The sequence below is a fragment of the Colias philodice genome, chromosome 5, assembly GCF_061535455.1.
Source record: "Colias philodice isolate Cphi_HAF_F1 chromosome 5, ilColPhil1 Martin Lab GWU primary, whole genome shotgun sequence".
Classification (NCBI taxonomy): Eukaryota; Metazoa; Arthropoda; class Insecta; order Lepidoptera; family Pieridae; genus Colias; species Colias philodice.
In genome coordinates this window covers 11462999-11489296 of record NC_143090.1, presented here as the reverse complement: position 1 = coordinate 11489296, position 26298 = coordinate 11462999, and the positions used below count along the sequence as shown (strand labels likewise).

The 26298-nt window shown below is 32.3% G+C and overlaps 1 protein-coding gene across 1 annotated transcript in view; it reads right to left on the bottom strand.

The window, feature by feature from the left end:
* Positions 1 to 26049, bottom strand: part of LOC149488673 (neuropeptide SIFamide receptor-like) — a 99488-nt gene extending 73439 nt beyond the window's left edge. Inside the window, exon 1 of the mRNA XM_089695146.1 lies at positions 25527 to 26049. Within this exon, the coding sequence (XP_089551272.1) occupies positions 25527 to 26049 (523 nt within the window). The remainder of the gene's footprint in view (positions 1 to 25526) is intronic.
* Positions 26050 to 26298: the final 249 nt, after the last annotated feature.

The window sequence follows — 26298 nt, the reverse complement described above, 5'->3', positions numbered from 1 at the left end:
AGTTATTTTATTTATTTGTCTAGATAATCTAATTTCACAATAGATTAAACCTAATACACTCAGTTAACTCTTCAAAATTGCCGTAAAGAAAACTTTCCGAAGGTTTTTCTGCCAAGAAAATATTATTCCCTAGTTAATGGCTTAGTTCTTTACACAAGAGTTTTCTAAAAATAAAATATTTATTAGTAAACGCTTAAAATACTCAAGAGACAAACGGACCATAAATAAAAATGTCCAGCCGGAGTAAGATATATTATCTGTGTAATCGTTCAATGAACTAAACTTAAAAATTAAAAGAGTTTATAAGGAATTGCTTCTTAATTATTTATAAGACCTATCTTCTTATATAATAAAGCTGAAGAGTTTGTTTGTTTGAACCCGCTAATCTCAGGAACTACTGGTCCGATTTTAAAAATTCTTTCGACGTTAGATAGCCCATTTTGTATCTCGGTATATTATATTGAGGAAGGCTATATTATAACATCATGCTAAGACCAACAGGAGCGGAGCACTGCGGGTAAAATAGCAGGGCACTAGGTATTTATGTGTTTGTGTTCTTTAGTAGAGTGATGAGATACTGTGGTTGTAGTAGTGTGTAGTTTATGCTTGAGTTCACGCACCATCAGAATTGCTATGCTACAAGACAAAACCCTAATAGCAAACATAGTTCTATAAGGGTGTTAAAAATTAAAGTGAACTCATTGCAAAACTTCTCACGTTTTAAGGGCATGGAAGAATAAGTTACAAATTTACAAAGAAGTAAGTTACAATTTAACTATAAAGGGAATAATTTCATATTCCTAAACGAGGTGATCTAGATTACAGGCCATCGTCTTCGTTCATTTAAAATTCACCAGCAATTTGTCATTTATAAGTAGGTCAGTAGAACAGTAAATATTACATGACAATAAACAGTGTTTCTATGGCAATACCATCACCACAAATCAGGGAACGTTGGATCCAATCGATGGCCTGCAAGTTGCAGCGGGTCGATAGCTTTGACCGGGTTACGGGGATGTTCACCTAGCCTCGCCTTCAAGTTCCAGTGGGCCAAGATGGGCCACTGTGGGCCAGGATCTTGAAGACGTTTGTACTTATAGGATTGTGGTAAGACATTACTAGAAAACAGCTGCTGTTGAGCTGTTTGATAAGTTGTAAATAAATGATTTCTAATTAGAGCCTAGAGAATTTCACTCACTCAAATTTAAATAAAAAATTTTAATATAAAACTATAATTCAATATATTATTACATCACGGAATAATTTGAAATTGAAATTCAAATGTCCTAAAATAAACGAATTTTAATGCTGAATATTCAAGTGTAGAGTACTATTTCGAACGATTCACAAATCACATTGTGAAGTCCTATAGAAAATGTCGACTGCAAGAAGATTAGAAAAGATTCAGCTATTGTACCAAATAACTTTTAAATAATAGTCTATATTAAAAGTTGATTTGTATGTTTTTTATTGAAGATTCTTTTACATTTTGAAAAAAAACAATTTCTGAAAAAAAAGAGGTATAATATTTTTATTCCGGTTCAACACGGACAGAATGTAATTTGAAAAGTGTCACTGTATTATCAAGAAGCAACAAAATAATATACTTGCGTACTTCCTCAAGTATATATTATAGATATTTAACATTAATATTATACAGGGTAGACTTGCTACATATAACTCATATCAATGAAGTAGTGTATTTTCCGTTTCTCAGAATTGACGGTAAGCAACTTTCCACTTACCGTTAATGTTCTCAGGTCTGAAATATTAGCTTACTCACAACAATATATTGACTACACACAACAACATTATGACAGTTTGAATTATGTCTAGCTTTCTGTCTGATTGGATTTGGGTGCATTTCACAATATCACGATACTTTTCAAATCAATAAAATCCTCTTTTTCACGCTTAAAAAGCACCCTATACTTTTTCCTTATGTCTTATCTAACTCTATGTAAATTCCATCAAAATCTGTTCAACTGTTTTCACATAAAAATCCACATACAATAATATACCCGGTTCATAACAACTTACTCCAGAATCACAATATGAAACAATCCGCGCGCGCTTCAAACAAAACCACGCGACAAAAAAGTGACACGATGGTTCAAAAATATTAAAAACATTTATTCATTTCTCTCGTCTCTTCACCTCGGCCTTGCCACGGCCTTGAAATGTATTTCTCATAAACCATTTGAAAAACCTCTCGCGGAGTCAAAAGAGTGTGTTTCAAAAGGTAATACCTGGCCAAAGCCGCTTGAGTACAACAGCGTGACTCGCACACGTATTTAGTTATGTTATAAGCGCCATTTTGTCGGCTTTGAGCATGCTTTGAGCTAATAATATAAAAAAATACCTGTAGATTATAATTAAAATTTTGGACACAAAAGGTGGTTTGTGGTTTAACCGTGTTTTAATAAAAAACTACGTTTATTAACAAACTACATTTCCATTATTTTGACTGTTCAATATAACACCTTGACATTCACATAATAAAAAATGTTTGCAATTGAAGCCTGTGTTACCAACATGTGTGTTGGTAACACATCGATATCGATTCGTAATACACACACTCACACATACACAGATTCAATTTATTTATCAAAAACATTCACCACGTGAACAAAATCCTCTCGACCAGCGTGATGTAACATCCCATACAGTGAAATTTAATTATGTCGCATGAATCGAAACTATTTTATAGAGAACATTTTTAATTCTGACACGTTTGCGTTTTATATTAATTTGAAAATGTACGAGTTTGCTCGGCTTTTAATTTGATTGTGGGTTTTATTTCATTTCGGAGATTGTGTTTGTGTCTACTATATATTTTATATTGTGATTACGAAATACGGTGTGTGTATGTAGGCTGTAACGACTTGGCCGATTTTGATTAAGAATTGCTTATGAAATGAATTGTAGATGAACTGGCTTAACTCAAAGAGTATAAAGGGAAAAGAGCTGTCATATCATATAAAATTTAAAGCATGTCTATTTGAGAAAGGTTTTATGTGTTTATTATGATGTCCTACGTTATTTCGTTCTCATTTATAATAGAAATAAACTTTAAAATGAACAAATGCATTATTTTAGTCTCCCTTTTATTTAAGACTACATTGAATACAGCTACCCAATCTTTGCTTTTGAGACAGATTGTAAGAATATTAAACTATATTATCTTTTTAGTTTTTATCAAATCTTTAATTTTAATTAACTTCAATTCAATCTAAAAAGGCTTTACAAAATAAAAGCAGTTCATTAAACGCTACAGATTATGCAAGAAAAACAGTTTTTAATAGCAATAAGAGTAAAAGGTACAATTGCGAGTCCCAGAGGTTTCTCTTAATTACGTGCCCAAGGGCGGTTTGCTAACTTCAGATGCAGAAATATACATTGAAATTGCACAAAATATTTAAATCGATATTTGTCGATAATTTGTACTACGAATGTGCACTTGTAGACTTTATTAGTTTAGAAAAATGAATAACTCATATTATGATAATTTTTTTTCGTTTATTCCATGATATAATAAAATAAATGGAAAACGATTTATTCAATGTTTAGAATTCGTATGACACAATGTTGCTACGTTGCTACGCTGCTACGAACTGATGCTACGAACAGCTCATTTAATTTATTTTGAATATGAGTTCAAATTAAATTTGTATACAATGTACATAAACATATGAAAAGATGGATACATATAATAATTGTCACTTTTAATATGCCGTCAATTTCATTATATTTTATTGAAAAACTAAAAATATATTTTGAAAGTGCGATCGAAAAGTTTTTCGCTCAAAAATGCATTTGAATGTTAGTTGGAAAACAGTACAAAAACAATATACTCGACAAAATGTATGTATTTTTTTATTTGTGGTGCCAATGCATTCCCCGTACAAATATTGTTTATTTTTTTAATAACATCGTATAAAGCCATAAATGCACCTAAGGGATTGACGCTTATAAGAATCGGTCTGGACGCTATAAAGTGACCGCCGTAAATAAGCTCGGAGACGTGGAACATTCAATAACATGAGTCTGTTGCTATACATTGATAAGGAAAATATCTGGCTTGTTTGTTGTTGTTGCAATATGCGTTACTGTTATGTCTGCTTGTCTGAAATGAAAAATACAGCCGATTATAGACATCATAAATACCCCCATGTAATTTTTTAACTCATAAATGTGATATTTAATGGACACTATATAATGCCAAAATTGCCTGTAGCTTATTGTTAAACACCATATTTAAATACATATGAACATAATTATACTTATAAGCATTTCAAGAGGAGAGCGAACAGGTACATTCTAGGGAAGCACGCTCCATCTTAGGCCACATCTCAGCTTACCATTAGCCGAGATCGTGGCCAAGCGTTCCCCTATCGCAGCATAAAAAAATATAAGAAAATGAATGAGAAAACATGAAGGCAAAAGCTCTTTTTCTACTTTCCCATCTAGATAAAATTTCATACGTAAATAGAGTAAGTGTTATCCACAATCAAAAATAACATAGGTTTATTAACAACTAGCGGTCCGCCCCGGCTTCGCCCGTGGTACATAATATTTACGTTTTCTCTACATAAGAACCATCCTCGTACTTCAAGGAATATAATAAAAAAAGAATTATCGAAATCGGTTCAGCCGTTCTCGAGTTATGCGCTTACCAACACATTTTGCGATTCATTTTTATATATAAGATAAGATTTACATACCTACGACATATAGCATTAAAAGCAAGTGACGCGTTCCCCTATTTACCAAAATAACGCGATCTCATTAAGAGTTTAACGTCCTATATCATTTTTCACTTTTTTCCTTGTGAAACGTTCAGAAACAATATCATTTGAAGCATTCGCTACAAAGGCTCTTCTCTCAAGGGTGTGTGGAGATCGTGCTCCATCGCCGATCTGACACCACTCCACTGGGGTCGTGGCTTACATTCTTGTGGACTATAGCTTTTTGGCATTTGTATAGGATGCATTTCATTACAATTTTTTGTTGCATATGAACATTGAATAAGATGTTGAATTATAATACTAGGTGTCGGTATTTGCAAGGTAACTATAATTAATTATCTACTATCAGTTTAATATCCAGCCATTCACGACTAAACGAATAGAGGTATAATTATTGTTTAGTAAGTATGCGAACTAATAGCATGGTAATTATCCAACAATTCAAACGTAATAGCTTAATTGATCTATGGGCTCTAATTCGAAAAATTTTCTACCTTAATACAAATATGTACTTGGAAGTTGGAACGAAATACATAGTTGGATTTTTACGATTATCTACTGCTATGAATTTTCGTCCTAGCTGTGCCGCGCGGTTTTCCCCGTGGCCAAATCAAGTATTTCTAAAACTCATGTGTTATGCTGACGTATAATACGGTTAAATTTAAAGCAAATGTGAGTCATTGTCACTTTCGATCAGAGAAACAGTGGCCAAATATTTACCTATGTATAAAAAAAAATGCCTATATTACAGTGAAGTTTCATCCAAATCCGTTAAATCGTTCTTTCGTAAAGAGTAACAAACATACATACACCATTGTTTCGTATTTATATAATAGTAGGCTAAGATTCTTTGCTACTAATAGAGGTAGCAGTTGATAAATGACGGGTGGCCGTTGAGACTATTAACTAAGTGAGGGTAGTTGGGTCGAGTGATATTAATTATGCCCCCATATGATGTTTTAAACGTTAGATTTATGACTTAAATAGAATAACGCTTAACAAAGTGTATACTTTTAAACTCTTTATTTGTGTTATATTTTAAGTTTTTTGTAGAAATGTTTTCAAAATTATGGATATCTTCCAAACCTTCCAATATATTTTTTGTTAAAAACCTGTTGAAAAAGCTGGTCTTTTTTTTGGTCTTTAACATTGGACTTTATTGTTGAAGTAAAAAATAGTATCCACTGAGTCATAATACCTCATAATAATAAAAGTTAAACAATACTTTTAACGTGGTTTAAGATAAAATTAGAAAAATGTAAAAAGGCGCAGTAAAATAGTTATTACCAATAAAAAATGATCTTAACATTAACCTTAGCTTCTAACATTTCTCACATTTGAACTTTGCACATAAAAATATATCAAATAAAAGAAAGGTGATTTCAAAATTAATTATAGTCGAACGTTGTAGTCGAAGGCAGATTTTGATACCCTTTTTAATCTGATAAAAGGGTATTTTTTAAACATAATATTGTATACAATGGACAAGGATGTTTTTGAAATGCCGTTTTAACTGAAATTTTATATCCGGTTTAGTGTTTCTAAAAATAGATATTAAGCCGAATTTCCTCAAAACTATATGAATAGAAATTAATTTTCAAAGCTTAATTTTATATTTAGCGGCTGAAATCTAGTTCACATTCAACCAGCAGACCGATGCAAAAAACACTAGATATCAAATTCAACATTCTAATAAAAGAAATGTCTTTTTTGGGGTCTCATATTTGTGGTGGTATTTTAAAATATATTATTATTTCTTACTAGCTATCCACCCGCGGCTTCGCCCGTGTATGGAAAATCTGCATAGTAACCCGTTCCCGTGGGATTTATGCAACAAAACCTATCCTTTGTTTTTTCACAGGTGTCTTTATACCAATTTCATCCAATTCGATGTAGAGGTTTATGCGTGAAAAACAAACAGACAGACAGACAGTGTAAAATCCGTCCCCTTACAAAATTTTTAATAGTCACGTCAAATCCAACAATTCGGCATCTGGATTTGTTCAATTTCTGACTCACTGATCTGTGAAATCTAGCTTTATTACAAAGGTTTCGATATATTTTTGCCATTTTCTGTTTGCACCTTGTAAAACCACTTTGAACTAAAATAGAAGTAGTCTTTTTAAATTGCTTCAACCTTTTATTACTCTGTTAAGGTATATTGCCATTAGGTAGCTTATAAAAACAAAAGTATTAATGGTATAATTATATTATCTGTGGTATTACAACGTATGTTTAATTTTCTCAAGCAAAAAACAAAAATAATGTTTATGGTGAAAATTCATCATTTTATAGTTATCCTAAAAAATGTGCAAGTTGTAACAAATTTAATGAACTCTAGAAGTAAGACCGTCTAGAAAATTCCGGTCGTGGTTTTGTAGTAAACTTTGTCACGACGTTATAAAAAGCTTTCACAGGAACAATAATAAGATTCATTAATTATTCCTACCTTTTTCTGATCGCTAAGTATTAACAAAATTAATTTTTATCGGCTCTTTTTAATTTACTACGCATTTTTTATATAATATGGGTATATATAAATTCAAATTCAAATAATTTATTGCAAACCAATACATTTTTACATATTAGCAACCTTATGCAGGTATTGAAATACAATCATATCTATTATATTATAGGTATATACCTACTCCAAAAAAAAAAAGAAAATACTAATCAGTCTTCCATTGCTGATTTTGAGGTGTTATTTTGACTTCCTTGTTTTAGTAACTAATAAGTATCTACTAGTCATACTTAATATATCAATGTTAGCCTTCATCAGAGGCATCGAACCCAAGAATCTTCACTCGTAGCGATAGTTATTTCAAAGTAGAAAATACCGATACATAAAAAGCCACTTACTCAATGTTAAAATACCAAATAACATATTTCACAAACTAAAAAACTTCGTTAAGTAAACAAATATGAAATATTTGAAAGTCACTTCCTGCAGAGAGCATTTGTCTAGAAACAACACACCGCAAAATTGCATTCAGCCAATGGTTGCCCGTTAAAAAATACTGCACTTTTTCACTCGGCTTTATTTAGGGCTGCTAACTGGTTCCAAAATTATTTTAAAACTTATTTTTCTTCGATATAATAACTATAGACTGATTCTGAACTACTAAAACCTGTAAAGAGCAACTATGGAGTTTCTTGCCGATTCTTCTCCATAGATACTGCTTTCCGAATCGGTGGTAAATGTTAAAAATACTTATGTAATGACGATTCGAAAGTGCTACTAAATAGTAGTCAATTGAATAAATGAATGTTTGAGTTTGATTTTGTATAAAAACTTTGAGTTTGAGTTTGGATTTTGAAATGAAATTCTTTTAGGCGCGTTGAGAGTAAAATTTCAAGGTAAAATTACACGCTCATTTTTAGGGTTCCGTAGCCAAAATGGCAAAAACGGAACCCTTATAGTTTCGTCATGTCCGTCTGTCCGTCTGTCCGTCTGTCCGTCTGTCACAGCCGATTTACTCGGAAACTATAAGTACTACAGTGATGAAATTTGATGGGAATATGTGTTGTATGAACCGCTACAAAAATATGACACTAAATAGTAAAAAAAAGAATTGGGGGTGGGGCCCCCCATACATGTAACTGAGGGATGAAATTTTTTTTTTCGATGTACATACCCGTGTGGGGTATCAATGGAAAGGTCTTTTAAAATGATATAAAGTTTTCTAAAAAACATTTTTCTTAAAGTGAACGGTTTTTGAGATATCAGCTCTCAAAGTCGTAAAAAGTATGTCCCCCCCCCTCTATTTTTATAACTACGGGGTATAAAATTCTAAAAAAAATAGAGGTGATGCATGCTAATTAACTCTTTCAACGATTTTTGGTTTGATCAAAGTATCTCTTATAGTTTTTGAGATAGGTTGATTTAACTGTAATTTATTATATTTGCTGCTACGGAACCCTTTGTGCGCGAGCCCGACTCGCACTTGGCCGGTTTTATTTTAAACTACAGCTGAACCAAGCTCAGATTAATTATTAATAAAGATACATAAAAATGGATTGGTATAAAATTCTCATCAGAAATTTAACAATTAAAATACGATATTTTTTTACTTTTAAGCCTGTTAAAAAATCTCGAATCAGACCATAACATAGTTGACAACCCTACATCTGGCGGGTCGATGACCGCCGCTCGATACAGCCTTTGACTGGGTACTCTGAAGTATGCACTTTACAATTTACACTAAGGATTAATTTTGTGGCTAAATACCTATTTTATGTTCATTTTATGAGTTACTACAATGGACGGAATAAGTTTTTAATTTTATGACGTCGTAATTTCGAAATAAGTTTTTAGAATTCATTTTAATTTACTCAGAATACTAATTTAAGCAAATAAACAATTTTTTTACATCATCATAATAATTATAAATCCCAAATCATGAATACGTATTGTGAAAATAAATACAAATATTATTGTTTTTATTAAAAGCATTTTAAGCATAGCTATTGCTATATCGTACTAAATAAACTAAACCTCGGAATATTTTAAGCCAGTTATTAGCTCAAATGGGTATTATAAATTATTTATAGGCTCAATGATTATTATTAATTACATAATAACTAATTTCCGAAAAGACTACAACGAATTCAGCCGTGACCGTGAGTCGTGGCTAATTATAAAAATCACCTCTAGGTATAGGTTTTTCTTGGAAAACCTATACTTACTGATATTTTTTACCAAAATGATAAAAAACCATTAAGGCTAACGAAAATAGGATTTATTAATGTTATTGGGGCGTGGTTACAGACAGACTGTGAAATATCGAGGTCTCCATTAAGGTTACCGCTAAACCGTCATGAAGTGGCAGGCTAGAGCTTTCATTTATTCTATTACTGCTGCTTAAATTACTACTACGGGAGTGAAATCAATGGCTTTTTTTATGCTTTGTGCTAAAAATTATACAAATAATTAATTTTAACATAGATTTCGTACCTATCACTATTATTATTAAATTTGCAATCAATTTGTTAAAGTTACAATAATTTTAAGTGATAGATAAATAGGTGGAAAAGCTGGTAGTCTGTTTGTCTGTTCGTCTGTTAGTTTTATATAGTCTAACGGACAGGTTATTCAACTACACTAATGAGAAAATCAATTCACGTTTTACTATGTATTTAAATTGAATAAAACTAAATCTTTACAGTTTACAGCGTTTCCAATTTATTCTGATTTTGTTTAAACTGTCCGAAAGTTTATCGAATCTACTGAAATAATGAGAAAACTTTACGATTTTGTTTATCAAGATATTGTGCAAGTTTAGGAATTGTAGTAAAAATCCGACGGTTATCAATCAATAAAGTTTGATGTAAACAAGAAGACAACGTTATATTTTATTTTCTTTGCTAAAAATAAAGAAGATAATATATAATATTACAGGTTCAAACTCTTGGGATAGAATGGATTGAATTTGCATTTAATTTTTCCTATAGGTATTACTCTAATGAAATTCCATTAATTTTTATATAACTGTACCCTTTGTCTGCACTGTGGCATATTATGGTTACATGGATGAAAAATGATGCAAATTACAATCTTTAAGCCGGTGATATATCATGTCAATATTTTAACTAAATTGATGAACTTTTGGAATTCTTAAAATATTTCATTATTTATATAAATAAATAAACAGTTGATTTACTTACGTTTACGTTAATTACGTTAATTTATATTATAACCTGCTACTGACTAACATTTATCAAACGTTAATCGAGGGAAAAAAGATATGACGTACCGAGTATGAAAAAGAAGCATTTAAAAAGATTCTTCTATATAAGTTAAAACGTTTTCTACACAAATGTATCGAATATCTTATATTAACAAGGAGCAAGTATATTAATGGCGCTCAAAAGATAAGCCGAGTGACTGGCCTCCGACAAATTATGTACAAGTTTATCTTGGCCGCTGACAATAGGTACTATTGTGTTGCTGTATACAAGTTATTTTTGTTTTATCTTGAAACATTATAGGAAATAATATTGATTGAATTATCTTTAATTATAAAGAAAAAAACTGTATTAATTGTTGTTAGGATTCAAAATTGTATCACTATGTAATATCACAGCCATTTCTACTATAATAATAAATGAAAATGCCAAATAAATTATGCGAGTCCATTAATCGTCTTATGATTTTTATATCTTATCCTCTTATTCGTCTAACAACTAGTATATTATTATATTATTATATGAACGCAAAAGCGAGACGGTTGACGAATGTTTGTAAACCCACGTACATAAGCTGAATGAATAAAACTGAATGCAATGAGGTAGAAAGCTAGACTTTGATCTGACATAGCACAAAATATATTTATAAAAAAAAATGTGTGCGTGTACTAGTGTACACACGTAAGAAGTGAAACTTCTTTATGACCTTATTTTTCAAAAAATAATTTACTTTAAGCAACTTTACAGAAATACGTCGAATCACGCGTGGTAGGGATAAGAAAAAGATGGCGCGTAACGGAAAAATGTCACGCGTAACGAAAAAATGTTACACTAAATTTTTTTCCAACCCAGATAGAGAAGTTTCACTTCAAAAATGTCATAGGTATCGCACCATCAAAGCAAATTAAGTTTCTAGTCACAATATGTACAAATTCCAACATTCTATGATACCATCCATCACGGATAACCGAAAGTGTTCAAACAAAATTACGCAAGCCTTTGTACGAACTCCTTTCAACTTACACAAGCCGCAGCGATCAGTCAGTCAGTAAGTAGGTGACCGAAAAAGCGAAAAACGCGAATCACTGTCCATAGAAAATAAATTAGGTTTCCCTAGATTTTGCGGCGTGAAATTGTGTGCTAAAAACGCGGGAAGTATTTAATAACCGGGTTTTTGTTGACGGAATAATGTTAGCGGATTTCCGTGAATGCTTTCAAAAAGCGCTGTCAAAGAGGTGTTGTTTTAGATTTGTTCTTTTGATATAAATGTGATAATTTGTACGTGTCTGTTTATACATAAAACGGAATTCATTTTTGAAAGTGCCACGTTGAAAAAGATAGACACATATTATTATGTTACAAAGTTGTACTTACGATTACTAATAAGTCGTTAAATAAGCTTAAGTCACTTTTAAGTTATTTATTTGTATGTTACAAATTAATTTTGTTCATTATTCAACCAATCCATATTGATTCAAATCGGCAACTTTAAAACAAGGAGTTTTTTTTAGGAATAGAGAGAAAATTCGATTTAAAACGCTTTTTAAAAACTTTATAACAACGCTTTGAAAACTTTAATGTGGTCACAAACTGACGCAGAGAAAAAGGTATTTGAATTCATTATAAGTTTCTTAAAAGGGAATATTACAATTGTAACTGCTATTTTCGCAACAATAAGGAAAGTTTCTGTATCCTTCATATTATGTCCGAAAACGGACATTGATAAAAAGATCCTCTGCGTATTCTACTTCAGTGGATTTCTATTGCGGATATAGTTTATCCTAAAAGAAATACATGATGTAAACTATTACAGAGATATCCTTTGAATATAATCTGTAAAAATCTTTATTTTAGCAGTGACTATTTTTGTCGATCCTTTTATATATGTCGGCGCAACGACGATAAACGACTACCCTCAAACTACTAAATAATTATAACTAGCTAAAGTTTACTTTGATCTTTTTAAATGAGTGGTTGATTCATTAATCAACCACTAATGAAATAATTAAATTAACGAAATAATTAATCTTTGTTAAAAATGATAAAAATTCATTGTAAAAATTCGAGTGGCAACACTCAAACTAATTCTTGTGAGTCATGGTTTGCTTTAAATGCGATCGCCCGACGGCACAGAGCAAATTCACTCGCCGGCCGTCGGAGCGTTCGGAGTTCTCTCTAAAATTAGTAATTTCGACGTGAATTAAAAAGGCAGTAAAAATACCCACAGGCGTTCTACTTCGAGTATGAGCGCCTGCCCTGATGATGGTGACGTCAGAATTGCTGACGTCACTCTTTTAAAAAATAGCCTTTGGGCCCTTCTTCCGTCATATACTACTTCCTGAATCCCAGACAAAAAACTATAACATACGAGGGCGATTCAATAAATACTTAGCCTACAAAAAGTATACGAAAATTTTGGAAAAGTGGCAATTTATTTTTCAACATAGTCTCCTTTTAGGTTGATACACTTAGCGCAGCGATGTTCCAACTTTTTTAACCCGTCCGAAAAATAGGTTTTCTCAAACTCTACAAAATAGGCCTCCGTGGCGGCGATAACCTCCTCATTTGATCCATACCTATTCCCGGCGAGTGATTTTTTCAGGTTAGGAAACAAAAAGAAGTCACAAGAGGCCAAATCTGGAGAATACGGTGGATGAGGCAGCAATTCGTAGCGTAATTCGACCAATTTGGCCATGGTAACGGCAGACGTGTGAACCGGTGCGTTGTCGTGGTGAAACAGCACCTTTTTCTTAGCCAGATGGGGTCGTTTTTTCTTTAATTCGGCGTTGAATCGGCCCAGTAAATCGGCATAGTAAAGCCCTGTAATTGGTTTACCCTTCTTGAGGTAATCGATGAAGATCACTCCTTGTGAATCCCAGAAAACGGTGGCCATAACTTTTCCGGCCAATTTTACAGTTTTCGCCTTCTTTGGGGCACGTTCCCCGGTCTGAATACATTGTTTTGATTGCTTCTTGGTCTCTGGTGTGTACCAGTGAATCCAGCTTTCATCGACGGTCACAAAACGACGCAAAAACTCTCCTAGATCCCGCTTAAACAGCGCCAAACACGTCTCCGATGTGGACTCACGGTTGCGCTTAATTTCCGGTGTGAGTAAATGCGGCACCCATCGCGCCGACAGCTTTCTCATGCTGAATTCCTCGTGAAGAATATGATGCACTGTTTTTTCTGAAATGCCTACTGTCTCAGTTAGCTCCCGAACCTTCAATCGGCGATCTGTCAATACGGGATCATGGTTTTTTTAATGATTTCCTCCGTAGCAGCTGTTTTTGGTGCACCTGGACGTGGTTCATCAAAAACCGACGTACGGCCACGTGCAAACTCGTTGAACCAATTCTTGACGGTGGCTATCGATGGAGAAGAGTCACCGTACACAGCATCCAAGCGGTCTATGATTTCGATGCGCTCTTTCCCGTTCAAAAATAGGAATCAAATCACCGAACGATATTGCTCTTTTTCCATTTTTGTAAAACCGATCGACACGTTCGCTTCCATAGGTTGTCAAATTAAAACAAATGAAGGGATTGGAATGAAAATTAAAAAAAATAATTAAAAAAGAATGAGCTACACTGTGGTAAACCTATTTTGAAACAATATCGACCTCTGGCGATGAGGCTAGGTACTTATTGAATGCACCAGGTATACTTTTTTGCCTGGGATTATATGCGTGAGCACAAACGCACAGATTTTTGTGCACATTTCTTCAGTAACAGATTTATTATACACTATAATAAGTGATAATTATTTAATTATTAACAGAAATGTTACAATGGATAACATAATTCAGATAAGTGTTCGAATCTTATACACCTGGATAATTGAGGTATTCAAAAAATTACCTTCTGTATTGATTTGTCAGTTCATAACAAAAATACTACTACAGAATAAATATGTATTCTAATGTCTGCATGTTCATAATATTATGTTAAATAATAATTCCTGCCAAAAATATATATATTTATAAGCTATCCTCTTCACACAAAGTTTTATCTATTAATAGAGTAACGTTTGAGAAATTCCCGAATATTTACTTATTATTAGCTAAATCGACAAACTTCGTACCGCCACAGATAACATTAAACTATACTAGGAACTGCCTTATGAATGTTCTTCAGAAACTTTTTCCACGAATTTTCCGATGTTTTAATATCTCTTCTGTTATTCAGTACAGAATAAACAAATCAAAGTTCATAAATATTGGCTCTTAAGCTATAAATTGTATACATTGTAGTGTGTAATTTTATTTAGATTTTGTGAGTTTGTGAGCCTAAAAAGCTTTGCCTGTATTTTTTAACAATAAAGCTTGCAAAAAAGGCCATATTTTAGTAATATACCTACATTTTATTTTTTCTTCTGTACATATCCTATGTATCGTATGAATCCCGTATCCTATCCTGGATCGTGCATAAAACACAAAATGTCGTCTCCCAAGTGAAGCCATAAGCCAGCTAGTGAAGAAAAAGCTATACACACCCATTAAATAATATGGAACCGTTAATAAAATATTAACTACAAACACTGACATAATTCGCAAATCATAAAAGGCACCCAATAATGCGTAAGTGCTCATCAAACCACACTTAAGGTAAAGGCCCCCAATAGGGAGATTTGGGACACAGGGACGATCCATATCAGAAATAATTGATAGTTAAACTAGGCCCTTATCAATGATCTAGTTCATTTTGCAAGCTCTCGTAATGGTGCGAACTAAATTGATTTGCGATTTGGGTTAAGATGGTTAATAAATATATTTGAACCAGCCTAGGAAAAAGGTAATGAAATTGTGACACCTATAATTATTATAATACAGAGTCTTCTAATGTCACGTTTTTTTCTAGGGATATTATAAGGATTGTATTTTATTTTAGGGATAGGTGAACAAGCTGTCTATCTAAAATATGGTAAGGTGTATTGAAAAGTAAATAATAGTTTAAATAATACTACATCTAAATTAGCGACGTCTTCCACCTAGATCCTTTAGGATCTTCCTTCGAATAACATTGTCTTGAAAATACGCGTAGTCACGTAGAAAAGGTTAACAGAATAAACTTTAATCCGGTATCCGAAACTATGTCACGCAGCAATTAGATTTCTTTATATTTGAATAAAACATTTTTATGGTTCTTTAAAGTTTTCATTTACAATAATTTGGCAGCCCTATAATGCATCATCCGAATAATATAGTATACATTAGTTTATGTACCTACTGTTGTGTTGAGATGTATTCATTTTATTTGTTATTTATTAAGTCTGATTTATCAACCAATCTTTGTTTGAATATAATATCTAACAAATGATATACTACCTACCACTCCAATATACATAATATATAACACTCCAAGAGCCAAAAAACAATACGTTTTACTTAGCTAACCAAAATCATATTGTGCCTCTTTCTAATTCGACTAATGTAAACGAGATAGCATTCTTAATGTCTGCTCATATTGGCCATTTTGGATAACTCCCCGGCTTCATATTACCCTGGTACTGAATTAATTATATCATAATTTATGTAAGCAGACATGTTCTACGCATCCAAAGGTGCTTATTATTTTTTGCTTACTTATCTAAAGCATTTACCTCGAATATTTATGTGATTTATGAATTTTTGAGACGTATGTTGATACCAAATTTATATGAGATGATAATATGTAAATCTTCTAATGTACTAGGGTTAAATAGTTAATTAAATAACTGCATAAACAGACATAAATTATAATAATGTAATAAAACATGACAATCATAGCCATTTATAATGTACTTACCTAATTAACTAGATATGTGAAAGAAAAAAATACCCGAAAAATATAATATAAATTCAGCGCTCTCTACGTTATCTGTAAAGCCCTTATATTCGACTAAAAACAAAACTTTATAGTATTTATTCTCTAAGTAAAAGGTAATAAATACCATCGAACACACCTCTGTACCGATATGTTAACATCAGCAAAACATTTTCAAAATAGCATACATTTGATATGGTTCGCTAAAATACCATTAGCGATACATTACCAAACAAGTCCCTTCTTATGTTACGTGTCTACGACGCAAAAATGCGTAAACAGATGTACAAATAATCTTTTTTGTCTTTGATAAGGTTAAAAGTCACAGTAAGTTTTAAAGGGTTATATATCGAGTTTTATCTCGATTCTTCTTGGCCGAAGGAGCATTTCAGATCTGTTGAAGTTTAAAAAAGATATATACTTACTTACCTAAAGCTAGCTACTAGTTATTATTCTGTGCCTCAAGACATAATATTACACAATATTTTCATAATTAATAACAGTGCATAAAAATACTATTACGTAGTTAACACTTACCAGAACACCAATAAAATTTTTGAATTTGAGTTAGGGCTGCGTAAAATCGTATCTTTGTTATGCAGAAATTATCTAAAAGGCTAAATTTAAAACAACGAAGAGAACTAATTGAAAAAATGCGTGTGCGTGTCTCAGTAATATGTATATGAATAAAGATAAGATTCATAAAAATAATGAGAACCTTCAGCCTATAACGCGCAGCTTTATTGTGACGTTCATACATCTTGTTTGTGAAACAAACCAATTTGCGAGAGACACTCGAATTTCATAGTGGCAGGGATTTGTACAGGATTCTGTTACTGTGGTCGGATTTCAAAGACGTGTATCTTTTCCAGATGTCTGGGATGGAATCGTGGGAGAGGAGGCCCCAAATAGGAGCCCTGGATATGTCATTAATGCATCGCAAGATGCAAGGAATTTGTCATTAAAGCAGAAAGACTTTAAAAAACTGTGCAAGTAATTAAATAAAAGCTAATTTTATAATCTTTGTTCAAGAATTCGTACCATGTAGAGTTAATTATTTGCTTATAATAATATTGTAGGAGGTTTAAGAACGGAAAGAAAGAAACAACAAATTAACAACTTTTACAGCTATATACATATAAAAACATCTGTGTCTGCAAATACGTTAAGTTATCATCACACGGAGATAATAATAATTATTACAGATGCTAAATTCATGGAACGACTTCGATTATCAAGTATTTTATAAAAATCTTGGGCCCCAAAAGTGGGGCCCTACGCGGAGCAGTTATTCCACAAGATTAAGCTAATATAAACGTCATTATTTGTCGCCACGGCAGTCTGTCTGTTTATTCTCGCCCTTTAATATTTATGAGGCGGGGTGCATCGCTTTATATAGCATTTTTAAGACATTTTTATTTGTATTTTAGTAAATATTGCGCTTCTAACAGCCGCATGATCATCCCTTGACATAAAACTTTATTTTCTTTTTATTAATTCAATCAACGAAGCTCGGCTTTATGAATTTGAATCGAATTGATTATATTCAAAGAATACTTTTGTAATACACGTCTAATATTGAAAATGTTGAGGGAATAACAATGACTTGAAAAGTTAGAGAAATATTATTGTTATCATAATATTTACCTTTACTCAGTATACAAACTAACTAGGTATTTATTATAATATTTATACATAAAAAATAAAGATCTCTTGTTATTCTATTCTATAATGCACTTTCAATACACCAAACTGCACACAAGAAATGTCAAAGTCAGAACTTAGACAGTCTTGCGAATTTGTCTAACAACTGAGATAAACTATCTCAGTATCAAAGTGATTATGTATGCGGTCTTCCATCCATAGCGGGTAATTAAACTTGGGAATTGTGTCACTGATCAACCTGCAAAGTTACCGTAAGATGTCTTGGTTGAAATGAACGTCTTCTGCCATTTTTATACTGGATCAGAAAAGTAGTAAAAAAAGATTTTTTTTCTCAGAGAAAACAACCGAACTGCTTCAGATGGGAAGAAATGACTAGAAATTACATCTTTGCAAATGTGTTGCCCGAATATTGCAGTTAAAGCGGTGTGAGTCGCAACAACGCGCTCAACTATCACATAAAAAATCGCATTTTTCATGTTTTAACTTCTTAAAAGTACATATATGAAATCGCAGATTATAAACTCTTAATACAATGAGTTATTACAATGAGTGATTCTGGTTCTTTGTGGAAACTGCCCGCTAATCCGGTAGTATCTATTTGTGGTACAGAGGGCTTTAAATACGCCTGGATAAACGGATAAATGAGTTTTAATGAGAACCAAACTTTGGTAGCGTATCCATGATTTAAGAAAATTGTATTGACAAAATTAACAGAATTTAAAACATTTCCGAGATTACATCGGAGAGGTAAATTTCCCATACAATTTTCACAGATTGTTTATTCCTTGATTCATTCATCAACCTCTATCAAGGCAACCAAAACATACACAAAGATATCAAATTTATCCGAATAAGGGCCGATTTTTCAATGCTTGGATAAAACTTATCCATCCAATAAAGTATTACACGATAATATTAAAATGTCACGTAAACTGTCAAATACGGGCAATTAGAATACGTTTTTAAAATGGTAGTTTTATATACATTATTCGACAAATAAGATTTATCCAAGCCTTGAAAAATCGGCCCTAAAAATAATATGACATAGGAAAGCTTCCTGCTCATAAGCTCATGTGGGATCTACATACATACAGACACATTTAATTTATCCAAATCCGTTTGGAAATTAAAGAGTAACAAATTATATACTTCGCATTAATAATATTAATATTGATTAGATAAACATATTAGTTCTTGATTAAAGTCAATGAACCTTAACTGTTATACGATATTAACTTTAAACAAATCTAGTGAATATATTTGCATAAGACCGTACGATATTTATCGTTTACAAAGAAAGTAAACATAATAATACAAACAGTTTCGTTACTAAATTGCTTCAAAACGGAAGTTAGATATACATTCTTGGAAGGAAAACTACCGTCTTATTAAAAAAAATAGGATAACAGACAAAACTACTGACTTATAAAAACAACATTACGCTAATTAATTGGAGGAGTTTGGAAGTATGAGACATAATAGATGGTCAACAATTAAAAAAATAAGAAAACACCTACTTATAGATTTATTTTATTAGTTACTTTTAGATGTTGCCTTATTAAATTTAGTTTGACATAATATTATTATATTATAATAGGCAACTACTTGAGACGACGCGACGGCTTCCCTCGCGCGGTAGGTACCTACTAGTTTAAAAGTATCCTAAATTATAGTAATACAGAATATAATCTCCTTTGACAAATTTAACGAGTCAAGATAAACTGAAACTCTACCTAAACAATTTATAAAAATATTGTCACTCATAGAAAACTTCGATAAAAATGACCTACGAAACTACGTTGTAATTATTATGTAATGATTTCCTTTTTCTTTTTATACACAGAAAACGCCTGAAGCCGCGACGACTTGTACTACAGATATACCTAAATTACATACATGAATCAAATACATTACTTAAGACTTCCATAAAATCACATTCGAGCATTATTACTTACATACATTAAAATGTTTGTTTTATGTGTTGTGGATCAGACAATAAAAAGGCTTATCTGAGCAATGCTCGCTGTATTTATTAACTCCCGAGGCGAAGTTTACAATAAAACGGCCCTAAATAACACAGTGTTGTTGACAGAACGGCCCTTGAATTATTTCACCATTACTAATACTAATTGCTGGCGTAATTTAGGGGGAAGTACTGGAGGCGTTAACGGCGCGGTTTCGCCGCGTTTGTAGAGGCTAGAGCAAAACTTTTATAATCGTTTTTTAATGAATAATAATTAACTGATTTAATAATTTTACTTGCAAAAAGTTGTTATTGAATAATACCTTCCATTTATTAATTAGTTCAAAATGTATTGATATGTCTAATTAAAACTTAGATTTCATAATCACACGAATTTTTACAACACTGCCTTTGAATTATGTAAAAATTTTATTAATGAATTATTTCGTTTTCATAATTTACACATCCACAATATTGCTAAGATCGCTTCTGAAATTAAGGAATCGTCTAACAAATCCTTCTCATTTTTTACATTTATCCTATTGGATAATATACTAAAATGTCACCAAATTACCCGTACTTACAGTGACAAAGATTATCGTCAGCCGCGCGATGATAACGCGCCCTAACGTTTACGTTGCAGAGTACAATGACCTTAAAAATGGATGCGTGAAAATTGAGCTTTATTCCTTAAGCGTTGAAGAAAGGTGTTTCCTTTGTAGATACATTTCGTTATTTCTTCTTAATTGAGTTAGCAACTTCAGCCGTGAGGTTCTTTGTGAAGGAAATGCCCACTAAAAGGTTGACGCTTCGGCTTTTAAGGGAATTTTAATGTTTATTTTGGACACTTGTAAAAATTTGTTATTGAGCGTGTTGATTCGAATTGATTGCGGATTATACTGATGAATGAAGCTCCTAGAAGCTTACTTAAATAATGTTTTAAGGAAATGGTTTCACGTTTATTATGCTGATGGATTTGATTTTAAGTGATTTTATAACCTTGATATTGAAACTTGACCTTTACGAAATTTCATAAACTCTATCCATATTCTGATTTCTGAGGTATAATATGAAGGTATGAATATACTTTTTTAATTTTTAATAGAGCTGAGTGACAATTTAAACGTGTAGTATGGTACGTACATAAACATTAATTATAATATGTATTTTATTTTGGCTATCAACAAAAATAAAATATAGAAGTCATCGGCCGATATTACGAAGGTATATATATAAGGTATAGGTATAATATATTACAAAGGGCAAAAATAGCCTGAGGCAAATGTGTATTATAATATAAAAATATATCGTCATCTCCCAACTGTTTTTATTATACGCAGAGCTAAACTCCCACCTTTTCGTTTTTATGTGAATAATGCTAGTTCATTTGTTTCGACGGGATTTATAACCTCATAATACATACACTTATACATGCTTTATATTTTTGTATATCTCATTATTTCTTTTATATTATCATCCCAGAAAAGATCACTACATAGTATAAATCAAATTCGCTTTCTCTGTCCCTATATCCCTATGTATGCTTAAATCTTTAAAACTACGCAACGGACTTAGATGCGGTTTTTTTTTTAAATAGATAGAGTGGTTCTCTAGGAAGGTTTTAGTATATAATTTATTATGTTTTAGACAAAGCGGGCGAAGCCGCGGGCGGAAAGCTAGTATTTAATATATTTACAACGTTAAGGTGTTGGTAAGCCAGCTATTATTTATGATTTTGGCCGGGTTTATTTTTAGACCTTCACCCCGGCATTACCAGGAAAACACACGCTTATAATGTAACTTTTGATGCGTAAAATAATTTTGAATATTGGTTATGAATTTGTGAATAATTTATTAGCCTGTATGTGAATAATGAGCTATTATAGATTTAAATGCTATCTGTTTCAGCTAATCTCTAAAACAGCTGTACTGCTTTAAACAAGGCTATCACTACCAGATAATACACCTATTAAAAAAGAGCGTGTGTGCCGAGCACACGTGTCAGAAGTGAAACTTCTTTGTTAAAATTCAAAGATCGTCGCCTCACTCCATGACGTGACGGCATTGCCATGACGCGACCATGAAATTTTACTCTCAACGCGCCTAGTTCTCAAGTTTTACTCCAAAAATAACTAATTGATTTGGTCCAACCGTTTTATTGAGTCTATGTCTGATAGAAAGCATTTTAATTTGCATACGAACTCATGTTCGTTAGCTAGTTCAAAATATTAAATCGCTATTGCTTTTAAAATAATCACGATTTTGAAGAAAATAGATGATAAAACAAATTTGAACACTCCGCAAACATACGAGACGTCAAATTTAATTATAACTTTAGTTTCCATTGGAAGGGTTATTTTTGGTTATTGGTAGTTAGTTATTTTAGACTTAATTAAATAGATTTTAGATGAAGCATTTAAGCTATTTCATTGTTCTATCGAGTATCAATTACTTTTGTTCGTATTGTAATTAAGGAGATGGTTTGCCTTTAGGCAATTACCGGAATATTAATACGAAATCTGTAAATGTACAATTTTTTATATCACGAAAAGTATAAAAAAAATGTTCGTTCTAGGGATGTAACGATACCGATACCGATACCGATATATCGGCCGATATAATCGGCAAGCCGATATATCGGTATCGCCGATAATAAATCAACCGATACCGATATTTTTTTATTAAATTCTTTCTTTTCATTTATGTTTTTGCATTGTATTCATTCATGTTGTTTTATTTCTGTTTCTGTAATAGTGTTAAGGAAGAGCGGAACCTCCTGACACAAGCATTTTATTTGCTTACTAGGAGTGTTCCAATCACAAATTTGTTTATGTAAAGGAAAGAAATAAATAATTTTGAATTTTTTTAATTTTTAACGTGATAACGTTTTTAAAATCGTTTTAGTCGGGTGACATGTTCATAAACTTGTGTCACACCAAAACCTCACGAGCGCGATCGCAGGTATAACGAGAGAGAGACGGACCGATCTGCCGTTTCATCTCGAGCGCTGCCACTGCATTATGTTATCACGTAAACATCTCGATCGTAAACCTACTTTACAAACAACCAATTTTTTTGATATCAAAAAATTCAAAAACCCGCGCCCAATGAACGATGCGGGAGGCCGCCCGCGCGTGCGCACTTTGTTTTCTAAAAAAACTCTACCAATAGTAAACTTTTATTAGGTACTGAAATGTGTATTACTCAAAGTTTAACTGACTTTGTAAAATAATAATACTAAAATAAATGGTTTTGTTGTTTTTTGATTTGGCATTTTTATTTAAAAGAATACGATTAACAGTTGTCTCTGTTAAATGTTGGTAACTTTTTATGCATAATTCACTATTTATTTTTCTACCAAGCCATCGATATCGGTATCGGTATCGGTATCGCCGATACATTACTACAAATATCGGTATCGGTATCGTATCGGCAAAATCATGTATCGTTACATCCCTAGTTCGTTCATTCGTTCCATATTACTATTTTAGACCATAATTGAAGTTTTAAATTTAATTGTAATCGATTTCGTCCTTTTAATTGTGTATTTATTTCAAATATTCACAAAACCTGAATAAAAATATTGGTAGGTAAATTCTCATATTATAATCGCGATATCAAAATTGACGACCATATTTGATAGACCATAATGCCCAAAAAATCGACCGTCATAAAAATATACGCATAAATATCCCGTACCTAAGAATAAATTTCTTAAATCCGAATCTTTATGCATTAATTTCACTTCAAAATAAAACAAACTTCCAATTTATGATAATAAGCGTGCAACGGGAGATTCAAATGATAGAACTCATTGTATATTCGTGTTGGTTTATGAGGTCGAAGTCTTTTCCGTTGTTTTCTTTCAGTCATTATTTTACACAAATTAGATTGTATACCTACGTATTACGGTATAAATATTAGATGAAATGTGCGCTGAAATAGGTCGTGTTGAACTAATTGTTTTGTTAACCTTTTTGCATTTTTTATGACTAGCTTTGGTTCGCGGATTCTTCTGTGCGGTAGGTACCTGTTAAGAATCTAGCCTATATGCTAGTAGACTTGACTATCGTCCATTTGTGAAATGTAGCAGCAAGATACGTAGAGCCGTTTCAGCGTACTGCTACAAGCATCCAACCGCCGAAAATAGTAAAAATACATTTTATATTAAATTGAATTGAAACGTAATTCCATATCTGTTTATCTAATTTTATAATGTAGGAATAATCGATTCGCCATATCTTAATCTTAATACTATTATAAAGGCGAAAGTTTGTAAGGATGTATGGATGTATGGATGTATGGATGTTTGTTACTCTTTCACGTAAAAACTACTGAACCGATTACAATGAAATTTAGCACACATATAGAGGGTAACTTGGATTAACACATAGGATAGGTTTTATCCCGGAAATCCCACGGGAACGGGAACTATGCGGGTTTTCCTTTGAAAACGCGGGCGAAGCCGCGGGCGGAAATCTAGTTTTATCTATTTATATGTAAGTAAAGGTAGGTAGTTGTTGAAGTATACCTAATAGTTTTTAAAATTTAAAGTAGACATGTTTAAACGATTATGAACATTACGTTAAGTAAGAATAGTTAAGTTATACGCATAACTTATACGCACATATAGGCACCTTATGTAAACTAACCACGTAAGGCAATACAGCCTATAGAGCTATAAAAGAGTAAAGTTTATAGCCTTCATAGGCTTGTCTCCCTGTAGTGATTGGTGATGATATAATGGAGATTGGAGAATATGATGATGAAATTTATTAAGTTTGTCCCAGGCAGTACTAGAACTACAGAAGTGATTTTGAAAATAATATTCCAGCCAAGCACAATTTATAATTTTATTACTTATAAAATTAAATAACATCTTTCTATAAATTAAGGAATTAATAATTTAATCAGAACTCAATACAATTAAATAAAACCGCCACAATGAATGGATACCTAAAATAAATTCATTTCTGTTGAAAACTTTGCACTCAACATTTTCCTTTCAAGGGGAATCCACTCCAATTATAAATACAAAAGTTTCAAACGTTATACCTTAATGAAAGTGGGATACAATTTAATACAACTTAATGGAAACGTTATAAACATTGATTTAAATATAATTATATTTTTAGCACCCGCTTATTTTTAAATGAAATTAATATGCACGAAATCCTTATTTTTTGTGTTTAATATCGTGCTATTTCAAATATTAAGGCTAGCTATTAATTTAAAATTAATGAATTTTAGGCCAATACAAGTCGAGAAGCAAGTTCATGACGAAAATAAGGAAAATATTGTTTCCAACCCAAATCCAAATCTCCAAAACCGGAAATCTATTTTTGTATATAATTTATTCAATGAACAAAACGCTCAGCTTTTACATAATTTCAAAAATTATATGAAATATAATTTAACAATTCGCTGAATATTTTTAATATGGTACCTAAGTAATTATTACACATATTTTCCAAATAATATGTACATTGTATTATAAAAAGTACTTTTTAGCTATTTTCATCGCCATTTTTGTAAGCAAAACCATAAATAAAAATGTATCTACAAACATAGCTTTACAAAATAAAATTCTCAAAATGATATTCCATAAATTTAATTAAATAAATATGAACGTTAAAATATAAGCAAATAAATGTTAGTACTCACGAACAAAGATGTTAGACATGAGCGTCGCAGGCAGGCAGAAAACAATCACCAATATGTCAGCCACAGCCAAGTTCACGATGAAGAAATTAGTTACAGTTCGCATCCTGGGGGAGCGATACACCACCGCGATAACGAAGAAATTCCCCACCAGACCCACGATAAAAACCAGCAAATACGCCACACAGTACACCGCTGTCATCGCACTGTTATGTCTGTATATGAACTCATCGTCAATCACACCGAAATCGGACCTATTCATCGTTATATTCATCCTATCCTGGCCCAACGGACCGTCCATGTGAGTCGACAGAGGCTCCATATCAGGCAGCATCGCATTTTCAGGCACGAACTTCGTATTCAACACTTCCATTATAGAATTGGATAACGCATCCACGACGTGGTTCCGTGAATGCTCCCGCGAATGATTTCTGTGCCTGAAATGATGCCGCTCCGGATGCTGCGTTGATAGATTATAAAACTCCGTCAAGTCCGAAAAGTCCGTTGGTACTCTTAAAGGTGCCATTTTTAACACTAGATCATTACGTATCAAAGTTCAAACTATGCAAATTCACATTAAATAAACTTATATTCATAGCGTAATGAAAGATTGAAAATATTATTTGAAACGATGTCGAGTTTACAAAAGTACTAAAAGTTCCGAAGTCGTAGCGTAGTCTACGGTTCTGTAGCAGATCGCGCGTATCTTGTGTGGCGGTCGCGCGCCGTCTGCTCGTAGACACGCTACGGTGTAGGCCCGCGCTTCCGACGCATG